The sequence below is a fragment of the Neovison vison genome, chromosome 2, assembly GCF_020171115.1.
Source record: "Neovison vison isolate M4711 chromosome 2, ASM_NN_V1, whole genome shotgun sequence".
NCBI classification, from domain to species: domain Eukaryota; kingdom Metazoa; phylum Chordata; class Mammalia; order Carnivora; family Mustelidae; genus Neogale; species Neogale vison.
This window is the reverse complement of record NC_058092.1, coordinates 101,344,309-101,371,300: the sequence shown is the minus strand read 5'-3', so window position 1 is coordinate 101,371,300 and position 26,992 is coordinate 101,344,309. Positions and strand designations below refer to the sequence as shown.

Below are 26,992 nucleotides of genomic sequence, written 5' to 3'. Positions count from 1 at the left end.
CTTTCTGCCTTTTCAGTTCCCTGTTATTTGGTTAACAATTCTAAACATTAAATCCTCTAATTAAAATAAATGGCACGTACAGTTCTGGTTCCTGATTGAGTGAACTGATACAATGATATATCAGCGGATGGATTATTAGGCCTAATAAAGCTGACATGTTAATGGACAGGAGTATTTGAGACTCTACAGACGCCAATTCTCTGCAAATTAATCTGTAAATTGAACGCGATCCTCATCAAAATGTCAACAGTACTCCAGAGCTTACAGGAACAAAGAGTTGTGAACTGCTAAGATAATTTCCTAGTAGAACAAAATTGGATATCAAGCTTCCTATAAAAATATTGTAGTTAAGACAATTTAGTATTGATGTAAGCATGAAGGAAAAAAGTGAACAGAAAAGAATGAGCGCAAATGACTAATGTGGCGTGTACAAATAGCAGGGAAATAAACGGCTAGGATCAACTAATACTTGTCTATCTCACCCTAAATCAATTTCACATGGATTAAAGTCCTAAATGCAAAAGCCAAGCTTTAAAACACTCAGAATGAAATATAGGACTGTATCTTCAATAAGAGTAGGGATTTCTTAAAATCAAAGCACATCCTATAAGGACCACATAGCCAAAGGCGGGGGGGGTGGGGGAGAAAACAACTATTTCTCAGCCATCCTTTACACTAAGGCTGAGCTGTATGACTCTGAGCCACTCAACAGTACACAAGCAAAACTGGGGTAACCGATACCTGTAAAGTAATATAGGAGAGTCATGTATCTTTCCCTTTTCTGAAACTGGAAGGTTTATCCGCCTTATATTAAGGAACCATCTTGGACCGTGAGGCTGGAGCTATACACTGAAGTTGGCAGAGCAACAAGACGAAGGATCCCAGACCCTTGAGGAACAAGGAGCTACCCAAGCCAATCCTAAACTGCTCATCTCTGCACTTAGTTTACACGAAAGGGAAATAAACATGTATCTTGTTTAAGCTATTTTATATTAGATTTTCTGCCACTCACAGAAAAACCTAAATCTAACTGATAATAAAAATTATTCTAAATGATATATGTCCAAAACGCTAGAATAATATAAATAATCCATTTTCATGTGGGTAGCATCAGGAAAGCATGAGAGAAGAAATAATTATGGATTTAAATCACAACGTGAGTGATGCAGTCTGCCAAAGAGAAAAACACACAAGGAAAGAGCGACTTCTGACCACAGTAAGAAAGAACAGCAAGCACAGATATCATCAGAGATGATAATGAATATGACAAAATAGCCCATACAACTTGTGGGTGAATACTGGTAATAATGAAAATAATTCTTACCATTTACAAGCACTTAATGTGTACCACATTATGTCAAATAATCCTTACAATACTGCAGTGCGATAGTAATTTTATGACAGGTTTAGAAAAAATAAAGAACTTTCCCAAGTCCCACAGTGAGAATGTAGCTGTGCTGGGCTTCAAACTTTAGCCACACAACTTAACAACTACACCAGAATGCTGGAAGAAGGGGCACTGGCCTAGTTGGGAAGGTTCATCAAAGCTATACCAGATAACTGAATCTTTAAAAAATAATAAAACACTTATTATTTATAAACTAGTTCATGTTTTCCTGGTATTTCTACCCCCCTGTGTTTTTTTCTTTAAGTATGCCTTAACACACTGAACACACTGCCTCAAAAAAAAAAAAAAAAAAAAAGAGTGAAAGGAAGATGGTGAGAAAGGGATGTATTTTACGCAAAAGTTAAAATGACAATCCTAATTCCGAAAGAATAGAGGGAATTTAGGATTTCCTTAAACTGGCAGTGTAACGCTCAAAATTACTACAGTTAGACACTGTCTTTTCAAGATCAATCAAAGAAGTCATCAATTGTATACTCACCACACTGAAATCAAGGTTGTCTTCAATCCATTTTTGCCCATCTCGGAACTCATCATGAAGTCCCATGATATAAAGGGTATCCAAAGCATCTACTATGGTAGCACCCATTTGCGAACTTCCTGTATTTGGGGTAGAAAGAAAACTCATTAATAACACGCCCTTCATATAAGGTCTGTTTTAACTTTTTAATATATAAAAAATCAAAGTAGAAATACAAGGACCAAAAATAATCCCCAACATGGTTCACTCTTCCTTAATAACAATAATAAACACTGTTCAACATATTTTCCTAAAGATGACATGTTGACAACTAAAAGGAAGGTAAAGGAAAACTAAAATAGTAATTCTTTCATTTTCTTCCTGATCACAGTATGAGATATCTATCTGTTTAACTAAGTCCAAAAAAAAGGGAGGGGGAATTAATTCAAGAAATGGGGAGGGTGGTTCAAGATGTCAAACCAAGTCGTAGAACAACTGTGCTATTCTGGTATAAATACATAAAAAGGGCAAAAAATATACTTAAGAAATAATAGTAAAAGTGCAATAAGCCTAGATGATCACAGTAAAACAAACTATAAAAACCTTACCAATCAAAAGCAGGTTAACCATACTGAAAAAGAAAGTAAGTATGAAACAAAATATGAGTAGAAAAAATCAAAATAATAAGATTTACACCCATCTTCAAGAAAGAGAATTCTGATGTTAAAGGAAACAATTTTGGTAGGGAAAAATTTAATTCAACAAAACTAGTTGATAGCAAAGCTAGACACTCTAAACACATGACAAGAAAACGGGTCAATCTTACTAATGAAAAGAATTACAAAATCCTGAATACAATCTAAAACAAATCTAATAGCATGAAGAAGAGTAAGTAACATGGAGCAGATGAGTCGTCCCCAGCCCCAGGAACACAATTATTTCCACCTTCTGAGAATGAAAATTATCCACAGTTGTTATCATCTATATTGAAAGGGCTTTATTACTGTCTTCATCAACATGAGTTTACTGTTATCCTGGCCCAGAAGGATAAAAGTTGTAAATTAACTTTACTTTTCATTCCAGGAACTTCCTGAAAGACCTATTAAAACTCTGAACTAAATACCTCCAAATTCTCTGCTTACCAGTCCTAAAGTGTTATATTATGGTCCTTACCCAACCATGACCAAGTACCCCTCCCCCAACTGAAAGGCCCATCTTAACCCAACTGTGTCCTTCTCTATCTGACAGGCTACTAAGGCTCTGGTGAGGTAGTGATCTACTGTACCACAGTAAAGCATTAAACTCAGCTTTGCCTTATCAGCAAGTCACATTTGACACTGCTTAGTTACTTTTCTTTCTTTTCTCTTCCATCCCTTTTCCCACTGAGTAAACAGTGCTTTCTTCTGACACTTTAAAGCTATATAAATTCATTCTTAAAATGTCTTTAACTTACATCACATTTTCTTCTTCACATGATTCTAATAAATTTTTCAACTTATCAATAAGTATTATCTTTCCACTACAAAGACAAGCACTCCATCACACTCTGATAAGCTCCTGGGTCTTCTCCCCACTTAAGTTCCCTAGATATTAACTAGAATATTTGTTCTGGGTTATTAAAGACATACTTTCCTTTTACTTTTCTTTGTTCCTCAGCTTTTTATTAAGATGATAAATACTTTATCAAGCCTTTAATCACCCATATATCCCTCTCGCTCCCATAATAACTTAAATATGTATCTTTTTATATATTCCATCCAAAATATTTATCATGCTTATTTTAAATCCTTAAGAGTACCTATTTCTGTTCTTATTTCAATTTTTATAGGTAGTTATGCTTCAGTTCTCTAGTTATTTATGGAGTCCTGGGAATGCATATTCCTCTAAGGTGCAGACAACTCTGTAACGGAAAAAGGCCTGACCCACCTGCTCTGTACTAATTCCGATTAGTTTCACAAGAAGGTTTATGCCATGGGCAAACAGACCAAAGAAGAGGAAAGCAAAACTGATGTTCCTGGCTATCCCTATGATTGTTTACCTAGACAACTCAAGATTTCAAATGGAAAAAGTTAAAAGATCTAAAACTACCCTTGGGACAACACACCTGGGTGGGTCAGTGGGTTAAGTGAGTGCCTTCAGCTCAAGTCATGATCCCAGGGTCCTGGGACTGAGCTCCACATTGGGTTCCCTTCTCAGCACATGAGTCTGTTTCTACCACTCCCTCTCCCTGCTCATGCTCTCTCTCTCTCTCTCTCTAATAAATAAAAAAAATCCTCAGTCAATCTGCCCTTGGGTCAAAGAAGTTAAACACAATACTAAAGAATCTATAAAATATTAATAAAATTTTATGAGAATGCAGTATTCAACTAATGCAGTTCTCAGAAACTCATAACTTAAAAATGTTATTTAATGAGAACAAAAGAAAATAACTGATTTCACAACATTCTACCAAGGGGGAAAAAAAGAATGATAAACCTGAGCAAAAAGTTCAAAGAATCAGAAAATTTAAAGGCAAAAAATAATTACAAATTTAAGATACTATCAAAAATATAAATTCAAGAGACAGTTCTATTAGAAGAACTACATAATTAATCTACCACTCACCAAAGTTTAAAAAGTACCCAGGAAATGCAAAAACACAAAATAAGAAATGACTACATCAACGGAGAGGAAACTAAGAAAACTATAAAAAGCCCATTTTAGTCATACCATATCAATAAATTTGAAAAAATGAGTGCAACTGATGATTTTCTATGAATATATATCATATATTCAATACTATATATAGTATCACATAAAATAAAAATATTACTTATTTTTATATGTAATGAACTTTGACTTAGAAAACAAACTTTTCTAAGTTTGAAAGAAAACTTTGACATAGAAAAGAAACTCTGACTTAGAAACTTTGACATAGAAACATAAAATCTAGATAACAAAAAAGACCAAAAAACAGAAGAAATTGAGAAATTCTCAAAGAACTACCAACCATAAAAGTAGACTCTGGAAGTTCCACAGAATAGATTCTACTTTAATTTTAAGAACAATAACTCCTACATAATTTTTTATAGAACATAGGAAGAGATCTAAATTGTAAATTGTAAATTCAATTTACAGATTCTGCATGGCAGTGATGTAAAAATCCCAGTAAGAAAAATAAAACTACTCTCTGATCTCATTTTTGAGCATCATGGAAATATTTAAGAGTGAAATTGCTGAGCTGTATGGTAAGGTTACTTTTAACTTACAAGAGAATGACAAACAGCTCTCCAGAGTATACCATTTTATACACCCAGCAACAATGCAGGAAAGTTCTGGTTGCTCTACCATCCTTGTCAACATTTAATATTGCTGCCATTTTTAATTTTAGACATTCTAATAAGCATGTATGATATCGCATTATGGGTTGAATTTTAATTTCTCTGGCAATGGACATGCTAATTGGCTATTCATAAATCTTCGGTATATAAATCACATATATTCTAAATATATTCATGTGTGTATACCACAAACATTCTCTACTTTTCACTTTAATATCTTTTGGAAAGCAGTAATTGTTAATTTTTATGAAGTCCGATTTATCCATTTTTTCCCCTTTTATAAAAGGTTTATGCTTTTTGTATTCTAAAAACTTTTTTAAGATTTTTATTTATTTATTTATTTATTTATTTATTTGACAGAGAGAGAGACAGTAGGGGCAGAGGCAGAGAGGCAACACAAGTAGGGAGAGTGGGAGAGGGAGAAGCAGGCTTCCCAGCAAGCAGGGAGCCCGAAGTTTAGAACTCAATCCCAGGATCCTGGGATCATGACCTGAGCCGGAGGCAGATGCCCAATGACTGAGCCACCCAGGTGCCCTAAAAACTCTTTTCTTACCTCAAAGTCACAAAGATTTTCTCCAAAGCTTCCTACCAAAATGTTTTTTGGTAGGAACATTAAAACATTATTTGCTCCCAGGTTTAGACCCATGATCCATTTCAAGTTAATTTTTATGTACAACGAAAAGTCGAGTTTTGTTAATTTTCTATACAAATATGCACCTGATCCAGCACAATTTACTGGACAAACTATCTTTTTAGCCACTGAATTACCTGAGCACCTCTGAAACCCCTGCTTGTGTTCCCTCCCTCGCTGTGGCTCTGTCTGTAAAATAAATAAATAGTATCTTTTAAAAAGAAAGAGTATCTTACAGTTTGTCTCCCTCTCTGATCTTGTCTTCTTTTATTTTTCCTTCTCTTCCTCTATGATCCTGTTTTGTTTCTTAAATTCCAGAAGATCATAGGAGAATTGTCTTTCTCTGATTGACTTATTTCACCTAGCATAATACCCTCTAGCTCCATTCATGTCATTACAAATGATAAGATTTCATTTTTTGATGGCTGTGTACTATTCTGTTGATGGACATCTGGGCTCTTTCCACAGTTGGGCTATTGTGGACACTGCTGCTATAAACACTGGGGTGCAGGTGCCTCAGATGACTACATTTGTATCTTTGGGGTAAATACCCAGTAGTATGATGGCCAGGTCATAGGGTAGCTCTATTTTCAACTTTTTGAGGAACCACCATACTGTTTTCCAGAGTGGCTACACCAGCTTGCATTCACAACAACAGTGTATCAGGGTTCCCCTTTCTCCACATCCTCACCAACATCTGCCATCTCTTGACTTGTTAATTTTAGCCATTCTGACTGGCATGAGGCGGTATCTCATTGTGGTTTTTGACCTGTATTTCTCTAATGCCAAGTGATATTGAGTCTTTTTTCATGTGTCTGTTGGCGATTTGGATATCTTCTTTGGAGAAATGTCTCTTGAAGTCTTCTGACCATTTCTTGATTGGATTATTTGTTCTTTGAGTGCTGAGTCTGGTAAGTTCTTCATAGATTTTGGATACTAGTCCTTTATCTGATATGTCATCTGCAAATATCTTCTCCCATTCCACAGGTTGCCTTTAAGTATCCTTGACTCTTTGCTTTGCTTGATCTTGATGAAGTTCCAATAGTTCATTTTTTGCTTTTGTTTCCCCTGCCTTTGGAGAAGTTTCTAGCAAGAGGTTGCCGTGGCCAAGATCAAAGAGGTTGCTGCCTGTGTTCTACGCTAGGATTTTGACGGATTCCTGTCTCACATTTAGGTCTTTCTTCCACTTTGAGTTTATCTTTTTGTATGGTGTCAGACAATGATCCAGTTTCATTCTTCTGCATGTGGGTGTCCAATTTTCCCATCATTTGTTGAAGAGATTCTTTTTTCCACTGGATATTCCACCCTGTTTTGTCAAAGATTAGTTGGTCATAAAGCTGAGGGTCTTTTTCTTGGTACTCTATATTGTTCCACTGATCTATGTGTCTGTTTTTGTACCAGTACCATACTGTCTTGATGATTACAGTTTTGTAATAGAGCTTGAAGTCCAGCACTGTGATGCCACGAGCTTCAGTTTTCTTTTTCAACATTCAATAGATCTATCTGTTAAGTCCATCTCGTCCAGTATGTCATTCGGTCTTCAGGGTCTTTTTTGATTCCATACAATTTTAGGATTATTTGTTCCAACTCTGTGAAAAAAAGTTAATGGTAGTTTGGTAGGGATTGCACTGAATGTATAGATTGTTTTGCATAGCACAGACATTTTAACAATATTTGTTCTTGAAATCCATAAGCATGGAACGTTTTTCTATCACTCTGTGTCTTCCTCAATTTTTTTCATGAGATTTCTATAGTTTTCTGAGTACAGATCCTTTGCCTCTTTGGTTATGTTTATTCCTAGGTACCTTATGCTTTTGGGTGCAATTATAAATGGGATCAGTTCCTTAATTTCCATTTCTTCTCATTGTTGGCATATAGAAATGCAATGGATTTCTGTGCATTGATTTTATATCCTGTCATTTGCTGAATTCCTGTGTGAGTTCTAGCAATTTTGGGGTGGAGCCTTTTGGGTTTTCCACAAAAAAAAAAAGAGTATCAAGCCATCTGCAAAGAGTGAGACTGTGGCTTCGTTGCTGATTTGGATGCCTTTTATTTCTTTTTCTTGTCTGACTGCAGAGGCTAGGACCTCTAGTACTATTATTGAACAAAAGAGGTGACAGTGGACATCCCTGCTGTGTTCCTAACCTTAGGGAAAAGCTCTCAGTTTTTCCCCATTGAGAATGATATTCACTGTGGACTTTTCATAGATGGCTTTTATGATATTGTTATGTTCCCTCTATCTCTACACTGTGAAAAGTTTTCACCAAGAACAGATGTTGTACTTTGTCAAATGCTTTTTCTGCATCTATTGAGAAGATCATATGGTTCCTGCCCTTTCTTTTATGTATGTAGTGTATCACAGTGATTGATTTGCAGATGTTGAACCACCCTTGCAGCCCAGGAATAAATCCCACTTGGTCGTGGTGAGTAATCCTTTTAATGTACTGTTGGATCCTACTGGGTAGTGTCTTGGTGAGAATTTTTGCATTCATGTTCATCAGGGATATTGATCTATAATTCTCTTTTTTGGTAGGATCTTTGTCTTCTTATGAGATCAAAGTAATGCTGGCCTCAGAAAATGAATTTGGATGATTTCCATCCATTTCTAGTTTTTGAAAGAGCTTCAGAAGAATTTATTAATGAAATGTTTGGTAGAATTCCCCTGGGAAGCCATCCAACCCTGGATTCTTGTTTGTTAGATTTTTTTTGATTACTGCTTCAATTTCCTTGCTAGTTGTGGGCCTGTTCAGGTTTTCTATTTCTTCCTATTTCAGTTTCGGTAGTTTATACATCTCCAGGAACGCATCCATTTCTTCCAGATTACTTAATCTGCTGGCATATATTTGTTCATAATATGTTCTTATAATTGTATTTCTTCAGTGTTGGTTATGATCTCTCATCTCATTCATAATTTTATTAATTGGGGTCCTTTCTCTTTTCTTTTTGATAAGTCTAGCCAGGCACTTATCAATCTTACTAATTCTTTCAAAGAACAAGCTCCTAGTTTTGTTGATCTGTTCTACTGTTCTTTTGGTTTCTATTTCATTGATTTCTGTTCTAATCTTAGTAATTATCTTCTCCTGCTGGGTTTAGGCTTCCTCATCCCCAGCTCCTTTAGGTGAAAGGTTAGCTTGTGTATTTGAGACCTTTCTTGTTTCCTGAGAAAGACTTGTAGTGCTATATACTTCCCACTTAGGACCACCTTTGCTGCATCCCAAAGATTCTGAACTTTTGTGTTTACATTTTCATTTGTTTCCATGAATTTTTAAATTCTTCTTTTATTTCCTGGTTGACCCATTCATTCCTTAGTAGGATGCTCTTTAGCCTCCAAGTATTTGAGTTCTTTCCAAATTTCCTCGTGACTGAGTTCAAGTTTCAAAGCACAGTGATCTGAAAATATGCAAGGAATGATCCCAATCTTTTAGTACCAGCTGAGACCTGATTTGTTGACCCAGGTAGTTTATTCTGGACAATTCTGTCTATTCTGGACCATGTTCCATGAGCACTCGAGAAGAATATGTATTTTGTTGCTTTGGGACAGAATGCTCTGAATATATCTGTTATATTTAAGTGTGTAACATATCTGTTATATAGATATAACTGTTATATATAATATATATAAAACAGGCCCTTATTTCCTTGTTGATCTTCTGCTTACATGATCTATCCACTGCAGTGAGGGAGGTGTTAAAGTCCTCTACTATTATTTTGTTACTATCAATGAGTTTACTTTTATTATTAATTGGCTTATATAATTGGCTGCTCCCATGTTGGGGCATAAATATTTGTAACTGTTATATCCTCTTGTTGGACAGATCCTTCAATTATGATATAGTGTCTGTCCTTCCTCATCTTTTATTAGTCTTTGGCTTAAAATCTAATTTGTCTGATATATGGATTGCTACCCCAGCTTTCTTTTGATGTCGATTAGGATGATAAATGGTTTTCCACCCCCTCACTTTCAATCTGGAGGTGTCTCTGGGTCTAAAATGAGTCTCTTGCAGATAGCGTATCGATGGTTTTCCTTTTTTATTCAATCAGATACCCTGTGTCTTTTGATTGGAGCATTTAGCCCATTTACATCCAGAGTAAACTAGTGCCACTGTATTACCTATAAAGTCATTGTTTCTGTAGATTATGTCTGTTCCTTTCTGGTCTATGTTACTTTTGGGCTCTCTCTTTGCTTAAAGGATCCCCTTTGATATTTCTTTTGGGGCTGGTTTAGTGACCACAAATTCTTTTAGTTTCTTTAAATTCTTTTAGTTTGTCCTGGAAGCTTTTTATCACTCATTGTATTTTGAATGACATCCTATTAAATATTCTTGGTTGCATATTTTTTCTCATTTAGCACCCTGAATATATCATGCCAGTCCTTTCTGGCCTACCTGATCTCTGTGACAGGTCTGCTACCAGTCTAATGTGTCTACCCTGGTAAGGTATGGACCTCTTATCTCGAGCTGCTCAGGATTTTGTCTCTGAGATTTGCAAGTTTCATTATTATGTTGAGGTGTTGTCCTCTTTCTAAAAATTTTATTTAAAATTTGGTTAGCTAACATACAGTGCAATATTAGTCTCATGAGTAGAATCCAGTGATTAATCACCTAAATAAACACCCACAGCTCATCACAAGTGCCGTCCTTAAATACCCATCATCCATCTAGCTCCATGCACTTCCTTTCATCAACCCTCAGATTGTTCTCTATCAAGGAGTTTTTTTTTCTTTTTTTAAGATTTTATTTATTTGAGAGAGATATAATGAGAGATGGAACACGAGCAGGGGAGGATCTTACTTATATCCATGCTGATTAGCTCCCTGGCAGTCAGTAGCACTGCCACTTACTCATTTTTTTTGAGGTGAGTTTTTCCATTTTGTCATCTGTCCAGAGAGGAACAGATAAATAAGAGAATAAAATTCTAAAGGGCATCAACAACCCCAGGGAATGAGCAGGGAGCCCTATAATGGGACTTGATCCCAGGACCCTGGGATCATGACACAACCTGAGCTAAAGGCAGCTGTTTATTGTTTGGTGGCAGCTGTAGTGATAATCCCTTTTAATTCCTAATAGTAGTAAATCATGTTTATTCTTTTTCTTTGTCAGCCCTGCTAGAAGCTTGGTTTCATTGATCTTTTTAAATAATTTATCATCTAGAACCCATATCTCTTTGATAATTTTTAATATAGTAGATTTCTGAGAAATAAGGTTTAAGAAAATGAGTAGAAAATTAACACCCAACCTTTATTTTCAGTACACATTTATACTCCAATCCTTTAAAAGGACTCACAGTTTACCTCTGAATTTAATATAAGGAAATAATTACTTGAAGAGAGGATCTAATTTTAATTAACCATTACATATAATGTCTTTTCCTGCACTAATATCTCACAATGGGGCATCCACAAAGCAATGAAGACTGCTGCTTTCTTTTGCATCCCCTGCTCCTCTATAATATGAGGAGTATCAGAACTGTGTTGAAGAAAAATTACAAATGGGTACCAAACTTCCCTGATACTAAAAAAAGAAATGGCAGAAAAAGCAGCAAAATACTCAAATAAATGAATGGCATATATATATACTATCTATCTATATATATATAGATTCTATATATCTATATATATGTATATATATACACACATATATGTATAAATCTATCTATATATAGATCTATCTATAGATTTATACATATATATATAAAATCTACCACATCATCTGTATATTCCAAAGTAACTATCCCTAAATCTTCACTGAAACTTACAAAAAAAAAAAAGTACATGTTATGTACTTATTATAATTCAAATTATTGTTACATAGAAATACTTGGGATTTATAAAGTACTTAAAAAGTTAGATTCTATTTTAAAGATGGAGACAGAAAATGGATATAGTAGTGGATGTATAATTAAAAGAAGTAAACTTACCAAATATATTAGTGGAGTGTCCTTTCCGTGCAATAGGTCTGAGTTCATTATGCCCCCATCCATATATCCTATAATTATCCCAGGCATGTTTCATCATCTGAGAAAGGAAAAATTATAACCAAGCAATTTACATTACTCACAGACTGTTATTTCATCTATCTAGATCATCTATCACTACAGTCTTACCTATTATCCTGTATCTCCTACATTAGAATATTATTCTATTACCATTTGTACCACTGTGACAACACACATAACCATGCTTAACCTCAGTCTACACAACAGGAAAAAAAAAAAAAAACTTGGCCTGCAGGCTGTATTTTGCCAACCCCTGACCTAAAACAAAGTGACCAGGTGTGATTCAAGTAGCAGCAATCAAGTCCCTTTATGCATAAAGGAAGGGACTCTCTCGATTTGTAATCTCAAGGTGTACATAATATATCATCGTAGAGCTGATGGAGGCTAACATTCACCCAACATGGAGAAACTAAAAAACAAAAGGACAGAGATGTATATTATTAACAATGACATCTAAGATGTGAACTTAGTCAAGCCAAGCTTGAAGCCCTCATTTAGAGCCACTAAGCTAATAAATTTTTTTTATCAACTAGCTTGAACTGCACTTCTCACAACCCAAGGAGCTCCAAGCTATGCAACAGCAGAGTATTTAATTTATAACAGTTTTTAACAGTGGACTGTGGTATATCAAAAATCTGTTCAATTATCAGTATACTATTCATTAAAATATTCCTCAACTTGGTTTTTTGCAGCTTGCATTATTCAGAAACCAAAACCAGACAAAGACATTACAAGGAAACTGAAAACCAGTATCTCTCAAAAACACAGATTCAAAATTTCCTAATGAGGGATGCCTGAGTGACTCAATCGGTGAAGGGTCTCCCTTCAGCTCAGGTCATGATCCTAGAGTCCTGTGATCAACTCCCCCATCAGGCTCTTTGCTCAGCAGACAGCCTGCTTTTCTCTCTGCAGGCTGTTCCCCTGCTTGTGTGTTCTTGCATCTGCTCTCGCTCTCTCTCTCTCTCTCTCTCTCTCCCTGGCAAATAAATAAATAAAATCTTTAAAAAAACAAAACAAAACACAAAATTCCTTAACGAAAATCAGCAATAGAGAGAGGATACTGCGTAATGATCAAGAACAGTTGAACCTACAAATTGAAGACTGATTTAACATTCAAACATCAATTAATGTAATTCAGAATAATATAAAAGGAAAAACATCAAACAATCATTTTTATACCAGTAGACAAAGCACCTGACAAGATTCAACACCCATTCATGATTTTAAAAACTCTCAGTAACCTACAAGGAAATGTCTACAACCTAAAAAAAGGGGATATTCAAAAACTTATAGCTAACATCATACTTAATGGTAAAAGACTAAATGCTTAACCCCTAACGTTGAGATCAAGTATGTCCATTCTCACCATTTATTTTCAACAATGTACTGGAAGTCCTAACCAATGTAACAATACAAGAAAAAGAAATAAAAAGCATAAAAATCAAAAAGGAAAATGGAAAAGCACCTCTACTCACAGAGGACATTACTATGTATAAGGAGAATCCTATAGAAGAAAAGTCCACAAGAATAAATGACTTCAATAAAGTAATAGGGAAACAAGTTCAGAAAGCTAAAATCAAATATATTTCTATATGCTAGTAATAAGCAACTCCATTTATATTAGCATCAAAAACATGAAATATTTCAGAACAAATGTAACAATATGTACAAGAATTATAAACTGAGAACTATAAAACACTGCTGAGAAACCAAAGAAAACCTAAATAAGTGGAAACATGTAACATGTTCATGTAACACTGGATACTGTTAATAATTCTTCCTAATACATCTACAGATTCAATAAAATCCCAATCAAAATCCAGCAACCTTCTATTTTCATAAAGAAGCTAATTCTAGAAAGGCAAAGGACCCAGAAATGCCAAAGTAATTTTTAAAAAGAACAAAGTTGGAGGATTTAACCTGACATCAAAGCTTACTATAAGTTTCAGAATTCAATATAGGGTCCTACTGGCATTAAGGGTTATGGAATAGGTATGAGTCCAGAAAGGGGCTCAACACCTACTGATTTTATCATTGGATCTTGAACAAAAGTGCCAACATAATTCAATAGGAAAAGGAAAATCTTTTCAACAAATGATGCTGAAACAACTAGAATGCCCTATGGGCAAAAACTGAAGCACGGCCCTTACTTCAGACAATAAACAAAAAAATTAACCAGCAACAGATCACAGACAAAAAGGTTAAAATTAAAACTAAAATATGTGCCCATACAAATACTTGTACACAAATGTTCACAGCAACTTTAACCATAACAGTCAAAACCTGGAACAACTGTTGACAAATGTTCAACAGGTGAGTAAATAAAACAAGTTATGGTATACCCATATAATGGAATACTACTAAGGAAAAAATGACCTTCATGTGCAATCTACATAGGTTAATCTCAAAAAAATTATGCCACGCAAGAGCCCAGAAACAAAATATCACATACTTTCGTACTTTATGATTCCATTTGACTCAAACTCTATAAAAGACAAACAACCTATAATAATTAAAAGTAGATCAGTGTTTGCCTGTGACCAAGGAATCGGGTGGACTGACCAGAGAGAGGCACAAGAAAAACGTTCTGAGATTATAAATATCTTGATAATAGTTGTTATACAGGTATATACAGCTGTCAAAACCCATCAACAAGCAATACTCTTAAAATAGGTACATTTTATTTTTTACAAAATCATGTCTCAAAAAGCTCAATTTTTTAAAAATTTTATCTATTTGGCAGAGAGAGAAAGAGCGCACACAGAAGCAGCAGCAGGCAGAGGAAGCAGCAGGCAGAGGGAGAGGGAGAAGCAGGCTCCCTCCTGAGCAGAGAGCCCAGCATGGGACTGGGATCATGACATGACCTGAGCTAAAGGCAACTGTTTAACCAGCTAAGCCACCCAGGCGCCCTTCACCAATTTTTTCCATTTATCACTGTATTTTGAAATACAGTCTATAGGGCTAGTTCTTAATTTCTAAAAAAGGTTTAGGTATGTACCGTATTCCCCTACAGTTAGCAATAATTTAGCTCTTTTATGCCACTACCTCAGCATATACTTCCCCACTTCTATTTCTCTGACCCACATCCTCCCAATATAATTAACATGTTTTTCTTGTAATTATTATATTACCTTATGCAACTTTTGTTTGCCCCGCTTTTAATTAGTTATCTGAGGGCTTGGGGTTTTCTTTGTTTGTTTACTTAAGTTTTTAATGTAGTAATTCTGAATTTACTTCCAAATTATAGATGAGCTCCAAAACCTGTCTCAGTATATAATCCAACACATCAGATAAACTATCATTCCATTTTATTCTGATATATCCTTCCTGAAGCTCTCTATCCATCCTGTTCTGACCTTCTGTTCTCTCAGCCTGAAGCACAGCAGTCACCCTGCTGAGTCCCTTATTCAGAATCCTGAGAATGCCCTTCCTTTCTCTCTCTAGTGACAGATCCCTTGTTGCCAAAATCTCTTCTCTTCCTATTTTTGTGCTGAAGCATATTTTTCAGTAGCAATCTGAGAAAATGACTAAATTTACCCTCAGATTTGATTCACAATTTGGCTGAATATATAATTTTCTAAGCTACTGTTCCACTCTCTTCCAGTTTCCAATATTATGGTTAAGGAATCTGAGGTGCCATTATATACAATCCCATCTTTTTTTTTCCTCTGTAAATTTTTAGGATCTGTTTTTGAATGCTTATTTTTCTAAAATTTCAGTAGGAATCTTTTTTTTTTTTTTCTATTTTTTTGCTCATTGTTGTTCCATGTCTGGTAGGTCCTTTCAATCCCTAAGACCCACATTCTTTAGTTTCAGCCAGTTTTTTTAAATTGACTTCTTCTCATCTATTTTCCTCATCTAATCACTTGTTAAATGTTCCTGACTAATCTTACCTTCTTGTTTCCTCAATCTCTTTCTTTGTTCTACTGAGAGATAGGCTCAATTTTATCTTCCAACTCTTCTACTGAATTTTAAAATTATATTTTTTAATTTCTAAGAGCTCCTTCATATTCTATAAATGTTTCTTTTCATAACCTCCTGTTCTCATGAGTTCCATTTTTTTGTCATGCCAATGACAATTTTTTTCTTCTTTTTTGGTCCTCCCCATATTGTTTCTATATTCTCTGAATTCCTGAATTCTTCCATCTGTTTTGTTTTCTAATGTAAGAAACTTTCCTGAAATGCCTGGTGATCTTTGGTTTGTTCTTCACATCAGAGGGAGGCACTTATAAGATAATTAAATGCTGTCAGTGAATGAGCCAAACTTGAGCTGAGCCTCATCTTAGGGACCACAGGTGAAACCCAGGGGTTTTCACTGAGGAACACCGTAGATCTTTTCTCTTGGGCCAGTCTCCCCAAAGAAGTCTGCCCGTCTTCTGCTTATTGAATATGAAAACCTGGCTGCCAGAATTCAGAGAGTTGAGCAGGAGAAAGTGGTCTCAATATTCAGAACACTTTTCACTTATTCCTTCCACCCTGACCACCTTTTTTGTGTTTTCCCTCAGCCATAACTGGTATTCCCCAAATCCAGACCTCTTCTAATTTATCCCTCAAAAAGGTATAGCATACTCTAGTCTTCTGTTGGGGAAGGGAAGGCAGCAGCTAGGATGCCTAAGCTGGAGAACTGGAGATCTAAGAGTTATGAGCACTTTTTAAAATGTTCAAATAATCCCTTTCTAATGTCATTTTATACCTCTTCCTTCAGAAGTAACCAATGTCTCTAATCCTTGAAACTTTCAGGTATTCTTCAGTTCACATCATCTTGTCTCTTGTTAGTTTCTTCCCCTATAAGCTTAAGGTTCAACTTTCTCTGCCTGCTAAGCCAGTGACCATAATGTTTAACAGGAGCCTACCTGTATAGGAGGTCTTAATATGTTTCATGTTGACTTGTAAGAACACTGGATATATGGATATTAAAGGGTTAACTCACCAGGTCTAGGCTGTCCAAACCCTGTACATCCCAAAGAAAGATTTGCCCTGTGCCAGACTCCTAGAAAATAACCACTAAATCTTATTACCCTGCCTTTTAGAGTATCTTCGTTTAAGTGTAGCCTTGGGTGCTCGCTTCAGCAGCACATATACTAAGTGTAGCCTTGGGCCATGTGAACAGTTTCTGCTTACAGTGTGATTTATGGTGGGGGCCTTGGGTTACATGATATCAGCCTGACCTCTTGGAGGTGTTAGAGAACTAAGGTCAGTCACGCCTACATAATGAACCTCAAATAAGAGCCCTGGACAGCAAGGCTCAGGTGGACTTCCCTGGTTGACGATACTTCCTTACCATACATCATTGCTGGGACAGTTAAACACTGCCCATACCACTCCACTGAAAGGGGACAGCTAGAAACTTGCATCTGGTATCTCCTGGACTCTCTCATATGGGCCTTTCCTACTACTAATTTTAATCTGCATGCTACTGTTGCAATAAACCCAAACCATGAATACAACTGCTTTGTTGAGTTCTGGGAATACTTCCAGTAAATCACTGAGGCTGTGGTGGTCTTGGGAGTCCCCTAAACACACACTGTTATTTGAATTATTATGTACATAGGAAAGTGTTTCAATGAATTCTAATTACATCTAAAAAATAGCAGGTCAGTCATCTCAGGAAAAAAAAAAAAAAAATCTATCAATGTTTCTCAATACAGTCCAAAGAAAGTGCCTATAGCAGCCAGCACATTAAGACAGTCTCCAGAGCTGAGGTAACATCAGAGTACAGCTCTAGTTTGATTCCATTAAGGTCAAGGTTTTATAATAATTCATAAGACCAAGCTTTAAGTACCTGCTAAGTCTTTCATAATCATTACTCGAATATTTCCAAATAGATATTTAACTATTTGAACTAAACTTAACCATCTTCTTTTATGATAAATAATCCCTTTGAAATATTGCTGATGCTGTTACAACCTGACAAAACCTGTTTCTTCACAGGCAGTACTTTACCAAGAATCAGCAGGAGTTCTAGTTAACAAAACTTAACTGTAGTATTCACTAAATTCTGCCCCCTCCCTACACACACACACACACACACACACACTATGGCATTCTCTTTATCTCCAAATAATTCCTAGAATAACAATTTGAAAGACTTCTGAGATTAAACATTTAAAGAATCCTGAAGTCAATCGGTCCCCATTCTTTAATCTTTTGAGACTCTTTGGAAGATATCTGCAGTATGGGCAGAAGGGTTTGATGACCTATTCTTTAAAAGATGGCAGATAAAATGGTAATTTTTCAGAGGCGTGTTTATGAGATTTGCACAGTATCTAGCAGAATCCCTTGTAACTAAACACTTCAGAAATTTCTTATTCAATGATAAATGATTTACAGATCTATTCTACATTATTTATAAAATGTTGAATATCAAAAGCTCCCTCAACAGAGAGTGGTATAATGATCCAAACAACATTATATCAAAATTTCAAGTGCCCAATAATTATCTTATAATCCCTATTAAGAAAGATTATTGCCAACTTGGAATCTGAACTATGAGCATGACCCCAAAACAAACAAGAACAAAGTATGACACCATAGATGATACAAAGGCATATACATTTAAATCTAGTCAAATACCATACCCTCTCCACATCATAAATCTTGTTTTATTACCTCTTTAATTTTTTCCCTTTTCTTTCTTATGTCATTATCTTCTGGGTCTCCACCATTTATTCCTATTAGATTTGGTATAGGGACTGGTGGCAGTGGCTTCTTCTCTTTTGCCTTCATCTCTTGGACTACCTTATTTTTCTCTGTCTGAATTTCTGCTCGAATTTCCTCTCTCGACTTTTTTAATTTTTCTTTTGCTTCTTCCAAGGCCTTCTCGTGATCTGCTCGAATTTTATTTCTCAAACGTTCCTCTTCTTCCCTATAAGAGAATTAAAAAAGGTCTGGTAAGAATGATCCTTAAGAACGTCAATCTTTGAACCTAAAATTTAAAGTTTCCTGAGCCAAACCCTGTTAGAAGTTTCCTACTCCAGCCATTAAAAGGTAAGGATGATCTGTGAAAGAGACTCAGATATATCTGCCCAAATAGGATAAATATAACTTGTTATGAGCCCTGGATGCTGAAGACCAAACACTTTACAAGGTGGAAGAAGAGGGAACATAGAAAGAAAGTTACAATTGCAGGAGCAGTGAGAACAGAGCAAAGAACAATCAGTAACTTATCAGAAGACATGAAGAAAGAAAAGGGAGGGGGAAAGAGGGAAAAAAAAAAAACAGAGTAAAAACAAGACAGGGGAGAGAAAATAAAAACAGAACTAAGTATGGGGAAGGGACAAAAATATAAATACAGGGTCAAGGAAAGTGATAAGTGGAAAAGAGAAGATCTAGGGAAACTTTTCATTTATTATTATTAGTACATGATATGCTTCTAAAACTTTAATATTTTGAAAATCCTACAGATCTTAACACAATTCCCAAGTGTTGTGAGAATTAAGAGAGAACAGATTCCAATTCAGTAGGTCTTTATGAAACCCATGACTGTGTTTTACGAAGAGCTCCTCTGATGAATTCTGGTATGCACACAGGTTTGGACACCACAACCGCAGTGGACACCTACAGGGTTTTCTACCCTGGCCTACTTTTGTGAGCGCTTAATCTTCTCTCCACTTCTACCCCCATCCACATGAATGAATACAGGAGTGGTAGTTACTGTTTTCGATATCAGCCAATGATGACTGCTCTAAGGGTAAATATCTCAGTAGTCACCAGAGTCAACTCTCTAGACATTCAATTCAAACTCTGCCAGACCTATGACATTGCTGTTGGAAACAGAAAATGGAACAGCCAGTTTCTTAAGAAATTCAATATGTAATTACCACAAAATTCAGCAACTGCACTGGAAATTTATCCCAGCAAAGTGAAGGTGTATGTTCATAAAAAACCTATTCATAAGCCCATCACAAAAGGACAAGTACTATATGACTCCACTTATGTGAGATATTTAGGATAAACAAAATCCTACGGAGTAGAATGGTGGTTGCCATAGGATGGGGGGAGAAAGGGAAATGGGAAGTCACTGTTTTAAGGGGTAGAGCTTCAGTTTTGCAAGATCAAGAGTTCTGAAGATGGTCACAAAACAATACGAATGCATTTAATACCAACGCACTGTACACTTAAAATTAGCTAAAGTATTAAGTGTTATGTGTATCCTACCACAATTTCTAAAAAAAACTGGAGGGAAAATCCTATACAGAAATGTTTATAATGACTTCACCCATAATAGGCAAAAACTGAAAACCACTGAGGTATCCTTCACCAAGTAAATAAACAAACCACTGTTTATACTGTGGTCTAGCCACACTATGGAATACTACTCAAAATAAAAAGAAACTATTCATACACACTTGAATGAATTTCAAAGGTATTACTCCGTGAATGAAAGAAGCCCATCTCAAAACACTACATTCCACTTTATTCCTTTTACATGACATTCTCAAAAAGACAAAAATTTAAGGATGGTGAGTAGGTCAGTGGTTGCCAGGAAGTATGGATGGGAGAGAATTACCTTTAAAGGAATAACACATAAGAGAGTTTTGGGGCATGAAAGCATTGTTATGTAACCCAATTATTGTGATTATGGGAATACATATATGTGTTTAAAAATCACAGAACATCCAGAGAAAATTACCAGTTTACAGCCTAATATTAAAAATAAAATGTTAAATGTTTAGAGAAAAAACTGGATTGCTAGCAGTAAAGAGGGGCTGATGAGGGAAACAGGAGAGAACACCAGAGACAGGGCAAACCAAGAGGCACCTGAAGGCAGGGAGAAAGAATCCACGGGGCCTCCAGACAGAGTGGAGGGGGGGAAGACTGTAGCAAGGATAAGCCAAAGCTGGCCCGTGGTGAATTCATGAGCAATTCTGGGCTGCTCCGTTCAGGAGACGCGGGCAAAAAAGGGCATCGTCTGCCTTCCAAACCACGCCCCTCTCCTTACCAACAGAGAAACACTGTGCCCAGCCCACAAATAATGCGTCTACGTCAACCAAGTCTCTCTCAAATGCCCCTGCAGCTAGGGGAGATCACACAACCCTATTCCAACCACAGAGGCAAAGGAGGACTACTAGGAAATAATTTCCTTTTGGAATTAAAAAATGGACAGAACCATTTGAGAAAAGGGCCTGTTAGCTACTAAGACCAAACCTATCAAAATACCTACTCCTGTCTTCAGCTGTGGTTGTGATGCCTAAAACTGTGACAGCCATTTTGCAGACAAAAGTCTTAGGGATAAATGAACAACATGGTTCAGGAAAAGAAAAGAAAGATGTAAAGTGCTGCTGATATCATTAGGTTGCTACCAGGGCCTTCAACTGCCAGTCTCCAGATTTCGGGCTCTGTGAAGCTGAACCAGTTAGGTGTTCTGTCACTTCCACCTGAGAATGTTCCCAACTCCCTCACTCGGTGAGCAAACAATGCACACAGAGTGAGGAAAGCAGTAGGCCTGGGACTAAGTCCCAAAGAAGAGTACCATCAAACAGGAAGGACTGGTTCTTTCAAAGGCAGTTTCTGTCCTGATGAGTGGGAGAGACTCCGTCAGGAACAATGCTTCCTCTTTCTAGCTCCAAGCACCATGTTACCACTGAAAGGCACATGGAAGCCCCCACCATGTTTGCAATGGCTCACCTGGGCATCACGTTAGAAGCACCCTCATGCACCAGCAAACCTCCACCAACAGCTGGGGATTACATGCCGCCTTCTCGAGCCCACCCTAAGGGCCACAATACATTCGATGTCCCTCTCCAAAGCTTCACAATGCACATGGGTATTTTAAAGGCTCCGCGAAGTTCTGCAATAAAGGTGCCTAGCATAATACTGCCCAACCTTTTTTAGTCACAATCCCCCTTCTAGCACACCCCTTTTAGCATGCCATGAAACACTGTCACAGATGAATGTTCTCAAACTATGCTATCAACCAACTAAGGCTTTGGTAGAACTTGCCACTTTTTCGCTGTGTGACATTAGATGTGTATCACCTCTCTGAAGCTCCTTTTCCCATCTGTGAAGAGTATCCCCACCAACCTTGCAAGACTGTTATGAGGAATGGATGAGATGACAAAGGAGTCTAAGAGTACAGAGAAGTCCTTATCAACACAAGTTTCCTTCCTTCCCTTACCACCTATCCTCTTCCTCACCACACACACACACACACACACACACACAGCCATTTAATGATCAGGGATAACATCAGTGTCCTCAGACACCAGGGACCAATACCCAGGGACACCTTGCAACTTTTCAGCATCCCTGCACTGAATGACATAACACTTATGGGCAAACCTACAAGGATTTAGAGGGCACCAAATGCTCTTAAAATGTGGCTCACCTCCTGCAGAACTAGCAGAGAACTATGCCCTCTCTTTTCCATTCCTGACTCCTTTGCCCATATGCCCGTAACAGCAGCTGGGGCCTTCAAGGTCACCTTAGAAATAAAAGGCATAATGAGCATGAGTACTGGGAAGCCCATTTTCATTTACTATTTTTACTAATTAAATACTAATACCAATGATTTCTCTAAAAGCAAAGAAGTATATTTGAGAGAAACATGTATATGTAAACAATCTTCAAATTACACAGTTATTTTTAAAAATTAAAAAAACTGAACCATCTAAATTTTAGTACTCCATAAGAAAGCCCCCAGTCACTTTACCCCACTTTTGTTATTGTTATGGCATCCAAACGTTGTTCAGCAGAACCTATACTGTTGCAATACTTGTGTGGTCTCATTCAGAAATACTTTGAAAACCTAAAGATCTGTAAATTTGCATCTGTCCCTCAAAATAATTTTTTGTTGAGCAGTTTAGTGAATACAGTCAGCATGGAATAACCACCATCACCTGGAGTTCAAAGAAAGACCAGTCTAGTCCTTATCAGGAACTCCGGAGTCCCAAGGAACTGAGCTGAATCTCCCATTAACTGGGTGCCAAGAAGAGTCATTTTATAGTTGAGGACAAAAAGCACCTAAGGTAAAAGTACTAAATCCAAAGGCCAGGAGACAATTCCTTTCCAGCTCTGCCCCAACTTACTCTGCAGTCTGACACAAATCATTAAAAACCCACAAGATCAGTACTCGCTGGGTAAACACAGATTAATACTACCCCAACTACACCACTTGGCTACTGGTATCCAAGGTAAGTAGAAGCACTTCATAAAATGTAACCATTAATTATATCAAACACCCTAATCTCTCTGATAGTTCTCTTCTCTCTACATACACATATCAAATTTTTATTTTCATTTTGGTCTCCTTTCAAGGGGTTCCTCAAATTTTTAGTGGCCAAATTTCCAGATTTGCCATTACACCAGCTAAATCAACTCTTTTGGATGTTTATTTTCACTTAGTTCATCTTTTACTTATGTATTTTGAAGATTTTTTGTAACTTTGATATCTTCAACAGTTATCAACGTTGAACCTGTATATGTTTCCGCTACCTTTCCATCAGTGCCTTATATCTTTCTGTGCAGTAAACAATCTGGCCCCATCCAAAGAGAAGTCTGGCCTTTGTGATACCTCAACTTCTGGGAGGTTATCTTTCATATCTAACTAAAGCATTCTTCTTCATGGTGAGCTGGCCATACCCAACCTTAGGGTGGGGCTGGCCACATCTGAGAGTCCTAGAGTTAGGGCAGGCCACACTAGAAACACCAACTCTATGACTTTGGGTGAGGGTTCTGGGTAAAACAGTTTCACTGAGAATGAGTTCAATCATGTGGGCAACCAATTAATTGCACCTATTTAACAAAGCCTCAATAAAAACTCTGAATACCTGGTTAGCAATACATACTGGCACACTTTGTGGAAGCTCCACATCTGGAATCTTCCTGGACTTTACCCAGTGTGCTTCCTCCTTTGGCTGACTGTAAACTCTATCCTCTCCCTATAATCTACAATCCTTCTGTAAGTTTAACAGCTTTCAGTTAAGCTCTATGACTGCTAGCAAATTACCAAACCTGAGGGTGGTTGTGGGAGATCCTGAAATTGCGGGTGGTGTCAGAAGTGATGTTGTCTTGTGCAGAGATGGGACTTAAACTTTGAAGCTGGGCTAACTCTGGACACCTTCCAAGGCTTCCAATAAAATCCAGTCTTACATATACTGGTTCTCATGAAATCTGAAATTGCTTTCTACCAATTACATCTTAATGTGTAATATTTAACTCACTTTTTGATACCCTATACATAATGTAAGGATTTGTTGTCGTTTTGTTTTTGTTTTGTCCTTCCATGTACCCTTGGTCCTTGAAAAGCAAAGGCAAATGACAACAGCTGTTGTGGCTTATATCATGTAAGACTGGTTTAGTCAATGACTTAGATTATCTTATTTAATTCTCACACCAATTTATGAGGTACCCTCTATTAAGCACTGTTCTCCATCTTATTAGAAAAATACTATGGCACAAAGAGAAAAATTTAGTAATTTGTTCAGGGTCATAGAACTAGTAAGTAGAGAGCCTAGACGCAAGCATATGCATTTTGACTTCTTAAACATTTATGCAAATAGCACCTTTCATGTAAGAGATGAATTGTATTTAAGACTTTGTCTCTTACTGTGTAGATACAAACACAATTTCTCAATCTTTCCTCCCTTTTTCTTTCATCCTATAGACCTCACTTTTTAGCTAAACACATGCTCCTGCTAAAAATAAAATCTATTTCTCAGGCTCCCTTACTGAAACTGCCCTATAGAATTTGTGTGATCACAAATAAGCTTTTATCTTGCTTAAGCCACTGTTGTTTTGTGACTTTTATGCTTGGTAAAATGACCTAATATTAACTGAACTACTCACTCTCCAACCTAAATGTTCTCTTTCCCTGAGGCTTTCATTAGTATCTGAGGGCTGATATGCCAGAAAGAAACTAACCAGGTGATAAATTTCCCTCTCCAATTAGAGTACTAAAATAAGTCATATTTGGAAACATTCTGAAGGGCAAATAAATCCTCAATTACATAAGGATACATAAAATTACATTGAAGTCTTATTTGGCAAACATTGAGGGGGATATACAAATACTCTCTCCCTCTCTATGCTTCACCTAAGGAACATGAAGTCTCATCCATCCTTAAAACTAAATCAATAAAAACTTCCCTCAAAACTGCCTGTGTCCACCTTTACCAGTGCCCCCTTCCTTCTATCACTATACTTTTTCAAAAGCACTACACTTGCCATTTCTGCTTTCCTTAACCTCACATCACACTTCTATCCATCACAGTTAAAAACTGATAACCAAGTTTATCCATTCTTTGAAACCACCTCTTCCTCACACTTGCCTTTCCAACAAACTAATCACTGGTTTTACCACAACCAGTTGGCCCCAAAAATGTCGTATTCCATCTCCACTTCTGTTAAAGAGTACTCTATGTACTCTTCCTAGTCAGCATCAACCAACTGTATTTTCTCAACTATTATATATACATGTGTGTATGTGTATATATACACATATATATGTATATGTATATATACATGTGTGTATGTATATGTGTATACACACACACACATAGTCAGCCTTTCCCAGGTTATATATATGTCTGTGTGTATAAGTATATACACACACACACACACGTACGTGTGTGTCAGTGTCCACGTTGTCCATGTTATATATATACACACATGTATACATACATACATATATGTATGTATGTCCACATATGTGTGTATACACACACGCACATATAACCTGGGGAAGGCTGACTGTGTGTGTGTATATATACATACATATACATACATATATACACACACACACACACACACACACACACACAGTCAACCTTTCCCAGGTTACTAAGTACTCCAAATCCAAATTCTAACAATATGTTAAGACATTGCCATCAACTCTTTGCCAGTTCGACATGTCCAAAACAGAACTGAATGATTAATATGGAAAAGGGACAATCACAGGCTAAGTTCATTCACAAACACAGATTTTTTTTTTGTTTTAAAAATATCAGCAAAGTTAACAACAATAATAACACATGGAAAAATAATTCATCATAACTAATTATGATCAGTTATAATCATAACTTACTCCAGAAACAATAGCTTAACATTAGAAAATTCCATCCATTAATTTACCTATTATTAAAGAATAAAATTATGTAAATCACTCAGTAGAAACAGAAAAGTAAAGTGATAAAATTCAACATCCATTCCTGATTTTAAAACCTTAGAGCAAGGGGCGCCTGGTTGGCTCAGTCAGTAAGGCCTGCAACTCTTGTTCTTAGTGTTGTAACTCAAATCCCACCTTGGGCAGAGGAGATTATTTAAAAAATAAAATCTTTAAAAAAATAAAACCTTAGAGCAAAGGAGAAAAAGAGACCTTTTTCAACCTAATCCAAAACCTAGAGCAAATAGCAATCTAAACAGTAAAACCTTAGAAGCAGTCCCTTCAAAATGAGGAAAATACGTAAGAAAGCTCACCATCCAAACTTTATTTGATTGTACTAGATGTCTTAGCCAGCAAAGTAAAAGATGAAAATGTTAAGAAAAAGTTCAAAGTCTTCTGTCATAGATAATATGATTTATACATAGGAAACCCAAAGAACCTACAAATTATCAGAAATAAGAGTGCAGCAAGGAAGGGAAGAAAATGAACAGAAAGCAGACACCCAATAAACATCACTGCCTTTCCTTCCTACCCTTTTTGGGTCTCACCTTTCTAGACTCCAAGCATTCAAACTTCCACTGATACATTCTTTTCTCTTAAAGTAAAGCCACTGTTTACATCAGCTTTCATTCACACCCATTATTTCACCGCTAAAACTTCCAGGCCCTGTCTTCCAATTTAGATTTAAGAAGCATAAAAGCCCTTAAAGACTTTGTCAGATAACTTTTCTAAAGCATTAAAAGTGAGGAATTTTATCACAGTGACTCTTACTAATCTCCAAATTTTAATAACCCTATGAGCTGACTAAAAAACATGCTGAATGAATCAAAAACATAATGCTATATTCCAAAAGATAAATGACAATGACCTATATCATAGGTCCTTATATGACCTATATGATAGGTCCTATATGATGGCCTTTTAAAAAAAAAAAATTTTAAGATTTTATTTATTTGAGAGAGAGACAGAGCACAAGTGGGAGGAGGGGGAAGATGAGGTGCAGAGAGAGAGGGAAAAGCAGATTGCCCATTAAGCAGGGAGCCTAATACAGGGCTCAGTCACAGGACCCTGAATTCCAGGA

The 26,992-nt window shown here is 36.5% G+C and overlaps 1 protein-coding gene across 1 annotated transcript in view; it reads right to left on the bottom strand.

Annotated features, from left to right (window-relative positions):
* Positions 1 to 26,992, bottom strand: part of MAN1A2 (mannosidase alpha class 1A member 2) — a 187,683-nt gene that overhangs the window by 119,000 nt on the left and 41,691 nt on the right. Inside the window, exons 2-4 of the mRNA XM_044239005.1 lie at positions 18,420 to 18,675; positions 11,733 to 11,829; positions 1,887 to 2,005 (exon numbers count right to left, since the gene is read on the bottom strand). Coding sequence (XP_044094940.1) covers positions 1,887 to 2,005; positions 11,733 to 11,829; positions 18,420 to 18,675 — 472 coding nt within the window. The remainder of the gene's footprint in view (positions 1 to 1,886; positions 2,006 to 11,732; positions 11,830 to 18,419; positions 18,676 to 26,992) is intronic.